Source organism: Ursus arctos, unplaced genomic scaffold, assembly GCF_023065955.2.
Source record: "Ursus arctos isolate Adak ecotype North America unplaced genomic scaffold, UrsArc2.0 scaffold_4, whole genome shotgun sequence".
NCBI classification, from domain to species: Eukaryota; Metazoa; Chordata; class Mammalia; order Carnivora; family Ursidae; genus Ursus; species Ursus arctos.
This window is the reverse complement of record NW_026623056.1, coordinates 94,514,898-94,523,269: the sequence shown is the minus strand read 5'-3', so window position 1 is coordinate 94,523,269 and position 8,372 is coordinate 94,514,898. Positions and strand designations below refer to the sequence as shown.

At 58.6% G+C, this 8,372-nt stretch overlaps 1 protein-coding gene across 3 annotated transcripts in view; it reads left to right on the top strand.

Annotated features, from left to right (window-relative positions):
* The first annotated feature begins 659 nt into the window (after window positions 1-659).
* Window positions 660-8,372, top strand: part of LSS (lanosterol synthase) — a 32,614-nt gene continuing 24,901 nt past the window's right edge. For 2 of the 3 annotated variants that reach the window (XM_057306626.1, XM_026504455.4), the window contains exons 1-8: window positions 660-751; window positions 883-1,051; window positions 1,426-1,564; window positions 3,881-3,989; window positions 4,911-5,032; window positions 5,307-5,403; window positions 7,259-7,394; window positions 7,697-7,805. In XM_057306626.1, the coding sequence (XP_057162609.1) occupies window positions 738-751; window positions 883-1,051; window positions 1,426-1,564; window positions 3,881-3,989; window positions 4,911-5,032; window positions 5,307-5,403; window positions 7,259-7,394; window positions 7,697-7,805 (895 nt within the window). In that variant the 5' untranslated portion in view covers window positions 660-737. Of the gene's footprint in view, window positions 752-882; window positions 1,052-1,425; window positions 1,565-1,974; window positions 2,398-3,880; window positions 3,990-4,910; window positions 5,033-5,306; window positions 5,404-7,258; window positions 7,395-7,696; window positions 7,806-8,372 lie in introns of those variants that run through there. The other variant, XM_057306627.1, reaches the window with a different exon arrangement.

Genomic DNA, 8,372 nt, shown 5'->3' with positions numbered 1-8,372 from the left:
CACCTGCGGCGTGGTGCTTGGCGGGGCAGCTCTGTGGCCTGGAGGCTGTGCTGGGAGGTCGAGAGATACCTGCCTGATTTCGGGGAGGATCAGTATTGCCCTCTTGATGGCAGATCTCAGGCATGTCTTCCAAACTGGCTTTGCATCTGTGGAAGGCGGGCATTTCCATAGCATCTTCCCGCCGGGTCGCGGCGCCGGCTTCTGAACGAGGAGAGCAAGAGGCAAGCGTCCTTCACCGACCCTCTGAAGTCCGGGTGTCCCGGGCGCCGGCAGGGCAGGCATGGGTGCGCGGCGCGCCTCCGGAGCCCCCGCCGCCTGCCGTCGGGCCGTCTGCCGGGGGCGCGGCGTCGGGCGCTCGGAGCCGGTCCCCTCCGTGTCCGCGTGGGCACCGCCCCTCAGCCCGGGTCCCCGCGGCCGCCGTCCCCGCTGTCTCCGCCTTTCTCTCCTCCCCTCACGGTCAAGACCTTTCACCCTTGAGTTACCCTGCGGCCCCTGACGCCCCGGCCCGGCCCTCCCCGCCCCTGGCTGCGGTCCCGCTCAGACCCCGCCCAGGCCGCGCCCCATCGCGCTGGGACGTCGGGCTCTCGACCACTGAGGCGGCCGAGCGCGCCCTGGGCCCACCTTCGCGGCGCTCTGATTGGCTGCAGGGCATCGGCCCACCGCTCCCCGCTGTCTGCCGAGGCGCGCTGGCGGGGCCGGGGCGCAGGGGCGCAGGCGGCGAGCGGTGCGCAGCGGTCATGACGGAGGGCACGTGAGTCCCCGCGTCCCGGGACCCCCGAGAAGGGAGGGCGCGGTCGGGGGCGCGGAGGGGGCGCCCTGCCCGCGGGCTGCCGGACGGGACCGCGGCGGCTCAGCCGAGCGCCCTGGCGCCCTCGCTCCCAGGTGCCTGCGTCGCCGAGGCGGCCCCTACAAGACGGAGCCCGCCACCGACCTCAGCCGCTGGCGCCTGCGCAGCGAGCGCGGCAGGCAGACGTGGACGTACTTGGCGGGGGAGGAGGACCCGGGCCGCGGGCCGACGGCGCTGGAGGCGCACTGCCTGGGCCTGGACACCGTGAGTGCGCGGGGCCGCGGGGCCGCCCAGGGCAGGGGGAGCGGCATCGGCGGGCCGTGAACTCGCTCGGCGCCGCGTGGGAGCCCGCCGTGGCCTCCGAGGTGGGGCCCGGGGAGCGAGCGCTAGGAGGCGTCGGCGCGGGCACCCGGCACGCGTGGCGCCTGTGGCCTCGAGAAGCTGTGGACACGTGGACATGGGTGCCCGGGAACCCGACGGGGGGCCGGCCTTCCTTTCGCTTTGCCGAGGGTGCCCGCAGACTGCGGCTGGGAACGGTGACCGCTGAGTCCGGGCCGTTGCTTTGGCCTGGGCCGTCCGTGACGTGGCTCCCGGCCTGGCCTCGGACCCCTCAGCTCCCATGTGTCTCTCCTTGGCAGGGCGGTTACTTCAAGGACTTGCCCAAAGCCGACACAGCCCGCGGAGGGGCTCTGAACGGGATGATGTTTTACGTGCGGCTGCAGGCTGAGGATGGGCACTGGGCGGGGGATTATGGCGGCCCACTCTTCCTCCTGCCAGGTAGGTGGGTGCTGCCCGGCTTGTGGACGAGGCCACCCTGGGGCACCCTTGAGGCCCTGGCCGGGCCCGGTTCAGGCCCACGGTGAATGCTGTGGTGTGAATAAGCAGGTGACAGCCCGGGAGCTTGCCTGTGAAAGGTCTCTGGAGGGTTGCCCTGTGCCTGTGCTGCCCGCTGGCGTTGGTGCTGGGGGATGGGAATGAAGGCGCCGCTAGCCCAGTGTTCTCAAGAGGGAGGCCAGGGGTATTCTTGTGGGGCAGGGGAGGAGTGGCTCTTGAGTCCCAGTACAGAGTGGCAGAGGCACTCCAGGTGGGGGACCTAGCCTCTGTAAAGGTGTTAGAGGTGGGCAGGTGATGGGTGGGTTTGTTGTGTTTTTTTTTTAAGATTTTATTTTTAAGTAATCTCTACAACCCAATGTGGGTTGTAGAGATCAAGAGACTGAGCCAGCCAGACGCCTGATGGGTGGGATCTTTAAGTTTTCTTTGGGCAGGTTGGGGGAGGCCAGGCAGCTTGCGCATGTGAACTTACCTTGAAGGGGTGGCTGAGGGAGCTCAGGCAGAAACCTGCAGGTTCAGTTGGTGAGTCCTAGGAGGAGTCATTTGGGCCTTCTGGGTACTGAACTGATTTGGCTAGCTAAAACCATTGTGTTCTGAGACTGTTTCATTAAATAAATACTCAGCTGTGTAAGGTGAGAAATTCCCTTCTATGAACTTATGTAGAAGGACTCTTTTTCTCCTAGTGGGAGGAGCATTGGGAATCCATAATGCTCTTGTCCCCCCTGGGCTGTACAACATTGTATCTTCTTGTCCAGGGACCTATGGGCCTGTCCTTAGGGGTAAGTCAAGTCTTTCTTCTCTTTGGCCCCACCTGGAGCCTATTGAGCCTGTTGCCAGAGATCTTCATGGGGAGGCAGCAACACTGCATTTGCCTGCTCTGGGCAAGGTGACAGGACTTCACTGTGTCTCAGTCACCTCATCAGTGACATGGGCATGATGAGAGTCAGGCGAGGTCATACATGCACAGCACCGGGGACAGCTGCATTGTTTCATGCTTGCTACTGCAGCTCTGGGCTCTGCCGGGGCTCCTCCCCTGTGCAGGCTGCAGGTTGGGTCTTTTCCTTCCCCCTTTTGAACTTTGGATAGACCGTCTTTCTTAGGTTGGTCTGTTCAGAGGTACTATACAGGCTTTTTCCATGACTGGCTGAGCTTTGACTGGTCCTTCCTTTTCCTGCTTTAATTTGGAAAATGCTCCTGGGGGCCATGATTCTGTATAGACAGTTCCCCATTGAGTGTGGTTCACGTGGCATTGACTATTCCCATGGGTCTTTATGAGAAGGCAGTGGCATGGCATTGGCTTGCTCTGACCCCGGGCAAGGCGTTAGGACCTCACTGTGCCATGGCTGCCTCATGTGATGTGGGGAATCGGATTTGGTCATATGCGCACATATATGCATCACTGTGGTGAGCCCTGACTCTGGGCTCCATCCCCCTGGGCTCCAGCCCCAGCCTCACTACTTGGGGCCTGTGCCTCAGTTTCTTTGCCTGTAAAATGGGGAAGACGCTGGCTCTGTTTCTTGGCCATGTGTGTGTCTTTGTCTTGACAGCATCGTAACTATAATGAGAAGAGATGGGCTTGATTTGGGATGATTTTTTTCAGTGAATCTCTGCAGCATCTCCAAACCTAGCTGCCCTTCTTCTAGGATGTGTCTCCATGTGTGTGTGTCTTGCAGGGTTTCTGATGCCTCTGAGCCAGAGTGAGGCATGTATTCCATGGTGCATTTTGGTGGGGCCTACCCAAGACACACACCCCCCTCACCTCCCTTGCAGGGCACCACAGGCATGCAGCTGGGGAGGTGGGGCTGGGGGTGGTCTGTGAGCATCATATTCAGGAGGGCTAGGCTGGCAAGGTTTTTTTTTTTGGATAATATTTATTGGCCATTGGCCATCTCCCCCATTTGCAAAATGACACATGCTAGAAAAAAACCTATAAAACAGAAAAACTTAAGCAATAAATCTTACCCTATCCAGGGGTGAGCCATTTGGTGTTTCTTTTCCAGCAGGTGTGGACAGGATTGTGGGACCCTAGAGTGGTTGAGAGGGCTTCGCACACCCCATGTAGGGAATGTCATGTGTTGTTGCTGCTCCCTGGGGCCTCACTTCCAAAGTCCCTGATGAGGCTGGAAGGAATAGCCTTCTCAGGCTCGTTTCCATGAAAAGGAGACCGCCGGATCAGCTCTCTGTAGGGTGGGTGGAAAGAGGCCTGGGCTTAGCAGTGCTGAGTGCCTGCTCCCAGTGAGGAACATCTTTTCTGCCACGTAGGCCTCCTGATCACATGCTATGTGGCCCAGATCCCTTTGCCAGCGGGATATAGAGAAGAGATGGTGCGGTACCTGCGGTCAGTGCAGCTCCCTGATGGCGGCTGGGGCCTGTGAGTCATTTTGTTACTGCACGTGTGTGCATGTGTGTGCATACGTGTTCTTATGTAGGAGATACACCTGTCAGGAGTGGGGTGACTGTAGCTACTATGGACCTGGGGTGGGCGGGAGGAGAACGTGGTAGGAGGGAGGTTGGCTGGGTACTGTGTGCCAGCCGGACCCTGGTGTCCTCGGGGTCTCAGGACAAGTGGCTGCATACTCTAGGCAGTGGTTTTATAGCTTGTGTTGTAACTGGGCTTTATGACTGGTTGAGAGACTCTCGACACTCACAGCCCCCAGAAAGCCATCTGGCTGTTATCACTGAGGCAGAAGGAAGTCCTTGACTCTGAGATGGCAGCAGGTAGAGCCGGGGGCCAGGTGCCCCTCCCCATTTCTCAGTGTGCCTTTCTGACACATAGCTCACTCTGGGAGTAGGGCCTTCCCCCAGGGTGGTCAACTGCCTGCCCTCTGTGGTCATGGGCTCTGGTACCTCTTGTTCTACATCCAGGGCTGGGGTTCCTCCTGGTGAGCTAAGTCCATACCACGGGGATTCTCCATCAGAGTTCTTGGAGAACAGCTCAGCCTCCGTTTGCCCCTTGACGGGGCCTCTGGAGCTTGTTCTGTGTGCTGTAGTGATGAAGGAGCCTTAGTTGGGTCACTGCCCTGGGACTGGTCATGTTGATTCAGGGGTGGGAAGCAAGCAGAGGAGGCAGGCAGGTCCTGCACGGGCAGTTTTACAACTGTTCGATTATGGGAGGTACGTGAATTCTTATCGGGGAACGGCAGTTCTGAGTGTTTCTTATGTTGTCATGTTACGTCAGTGAAAGGTATTTTAGCATTTTTGATTTTTCTCAGGGAATTTTGCTGAAAGCTTTGCTTAATTTCTTAGAAGTACTGAAATATGGCATTCTCTTATTCCATCTCCTCTCCCCAAGGCATGTGGAGGATAAGTCCACAGTGTTTGGGACTACACTCAACTATGTGTCTCTGAGAATTCTGGGTGTCGGGCCTGACGATCCTGACTTGGTACGAGCCCGGAACATTCTTCACAAGAAAGGTACTCCTTGCACAACACGTGCTGGGTGCTCCTTCCTGCAGGTAGAGCCTGTGAATGTCTCTCTTGGGGCTGGACTCACTTATCTGGGGAAGCCGCTGGTTGCACCCAGCAGCTGTGCTGTTGGGCAGTCTGCAGCAGCTCTGGAGCCTGCTTCTCACCTGGGTTTGAGGACCCTTAGCACTGTCTTCGGTTCATGCAAAAAAGGGCGCATGTGATCCCTGGGGAGCTGATCTTCACAGTAAGGCAGGTGATATGGGACTTTTCTTTTCCGTAGGTGGTGCTGTGGTCATCCCTTCCTGGGGGAAGTTCTGGTTGGCTGTCCTGAACGTTTACAGCTGGGAAGGCCTCAACACTCTGTTCCCAGAGATGTGGTATGCTTGCCCTTCTGTGGTTGACTTGTGGCTGGGTTGCCAGTGCCTTCCTGAGTGGGGTGACAGGCTCTAGGTCACTTGCTGCCTATTACACAGATGAGGGGGCAGTCCATTCTGTGGAGTGAGGCTGTGTTAGGCTCCTAGTGGAAGCCCTGCTTGGTTGAGTCCTGCAGACAGATGGAAGGGGTTCCCAGTTGGGCTGGAGGGAGAGAGGCACTGTGGGCTGGGGCCATGTGGCAGGTGAGTGGGGCCCCACCAGGCTGGGAGAACTGCTGGTGTGGGGAGTGTGAAGCTCTGGTGTTGTTACAGGAGGCTGTGCTGTCTTGTCATTATGGACTTTGTGAGCCTCTGTGGAAGTAGAAACAAGAAGGCAGTAGTCCATGCAGCCCTTGCCGGCCTCAGCACTGGGGTGTGCTGTGCTTTTTCCTGTGCGCTTATCTTTCTGCCGGTGAATGGGAAAGTTAATCCCAGACAGCATGCGTCACCTGTGAGCCCTTTGGTGTGTATCTTTAAAAGAGAAGAATTTCCTTGTTAATAGAATCAAATCAAAATGCTGTTTACTCAGCAGAATCAACACTAATTCCTTATTGTGTAATAATTCTAACCAGTGTCTTAACATTTTGTACATCTCCCCAGAATACATTCATATGCATGTAAATCCCCCAGTGTCACCTTCAGGAGGTGAGACCCCTGGTAGAGCCTGGGTAGAACCCCTGCTGGCTCTCTGGAGCCTGTCAGCAATGTCGTGGCCCCCCAGGGAGCTGTCAGGGAGGCTGGGGGGCTGTTGTGTTAGACGACCTCGGTGCAGGTCATATTTGGTGAAGGGTTCTTATGCCAGGGTTGAGGGCTCCACCTCTGCAGCCTTGAGGGGTGTTGACGGGGGCAGAGGGTGGTGAGGTGAGGTGGTGGGAGGGGTGCTCTTACCCAAGGCTGGCATTTGAGAGGAGGTGGGGAGGGATTCTGGGGCCATCCCTGCATTCCTCACTGGCAGCTTGCCAGGTGCACTGTGGACCTGTCCAGTGTGTAAGGAGTGGGCAGAGGAAGACACTGAGCAGGTGCCGGGAGGGCGTGTGGGTGTCAGGACACTGTTGTCTGTGCCCTTACGTGGTGGGCCTGGCAGTCAGTGCTGGTCTTTCCTGGAGTGGTTTTGGAGGGGTGGGTGAAGGTGTGCAGGGTGCGGGACCTGAGATCCTGAACCACTCCAGGTGCAGAGAAGCTGTAAAATATGCCTTTTAAAGTGAGTGGAGGAGCCCTGGGGAATGAGGGAAGTGGCCCGAGACCAGAGTTGGTGGGAGTGGTGGGTACCTGCCCAGCTCATGGCTGGCCTGCCCATGCCCCTCACACGTGAGGACAGGCTTGAAGGGAAAGTGGGAAAACACCCCAGGTACCCACCTACCCAGGAAGCTGGCGGAGCTGTGTATGCTAGGGTCAGGCTAAATGTCCGGGCAAAAACATGTTGGTGGAAATAACCCTCAAAGCCTCAGTCCTTGGGAAAATGTGCCAGTTCCGAAGGGTTTTAGATAAACTTTTTATTTCCGGAAAAGTTGCAAAGATAGTCCAGAATGTTCCCGTAGACCCTTCACCCTGTTTCTCCATTAACATTTTATGTTACCATGGTACCTTTGTCCCTGCTGAGAAACCCGCAGACAGTCCTGAAAGTTTAGAAGTCAAGTTTCCTGGCTTTTGATGTGTGCAGCTGAACCAGGAGGAGTGGTTGTCACTCCTGCAGACTGTGCCTGTCGGCGCCCCACAGGAGCATGGCCGTGTCGTGCTGGGGGCTGTGCTGACTGGGGCTGGGGCTGCACGGGTGGTGCTGGAGGGGGCCGGGACCTTCTGCTGACGGACTGTTCCACAGGCTGTTTCCTGACTGGGTACCTGCGCATCCCTCCACGCTCTGGTGCCACTGCCGACAGGTCTACCTCCCCATGAGCTACTGCTATGCCACTCGGCTGAGCGCTAAGGAGGACCCGCTGGTCCAGAGCCTTCGCCAGGTAAGAAGTCCTGGGCAGGGACCCCCAGGCCTGGGGGTCACCCTCGAGTCTGACTGCGCATGCCTGCTTGCCTGGGACCGTGTGGAGCTGAGTTCCAAGGAGTGAGGGTGGAGTCACCTTCCCGGACCCTAAGCGACTACCCAGAGGGGCTTGTGTGGTGGGACGGGCTCAGGTCACCTAGGAGCAGAGTCCGCCTGGGGAAGCAGGTCCCGAGATGGGGCTCCGGGTGCAGGATGTTCATTAGGGTGTGCCCTTGGGACGGCAGTGGGTGAGGAGGGTGCTGAGGTGCTGCTGCCCCCCAGGAACTCTACGTGGACGACTATGCCAGCATCGACTGGCCGGCGCACAGGAGCAGCGTGACCCCCGATGAGCTGTACACACCGCACAGCTGGCTGCTCCGTGTGGTGTACGGTGGGTGCTTCCTGAGGGGCTGGCGGGCCTCCCAGGACTTGGCTGGCACCTCAAGTGATGCTGAGTCTCCTCCCCTTTCTCACCCCCTGTCGTTGGGGCCCTGTGGTGACCAGGAGGGCAGCTGTGTGTGCTTCGTGTCCAGTAGGTCTGCTCTGTCTTTGCCCCTGGAGCAAGCCTGGGGCTGGAGCTCCTGGACAGGAGGATTGGGAGTTGTGGGCCTGGAGGGCACACTTGTTCCTTCCCTTCGGGGAGAAGGTGCAGGTCTCCGTGGAGCCCAGTGTAGGCCCATCTCCCTGCAGGAACCTTGGTAGCCTGGGGGCCAGCATGGGGTGCCATGTATGGAAGGGTCCTGTTCCCTTGCTCATGCATCCCCTTGCTCATGTCTTCTGTGCTGGGCCCCAGGGTGGGAGCTGGGTCCCTGCCTCAGTCAACGCTGAGATGCACCCCAGCTGGATTTCTGTTCAGGAAACACGGCGCTAGGGGCAGGGCAGGTCAGCATACCAGGATGTCAGGGAGGGTCGGTGGGGAAGACAGGGTAGGGAAGGGCTCAGGTGCTGTCCTGTGCTG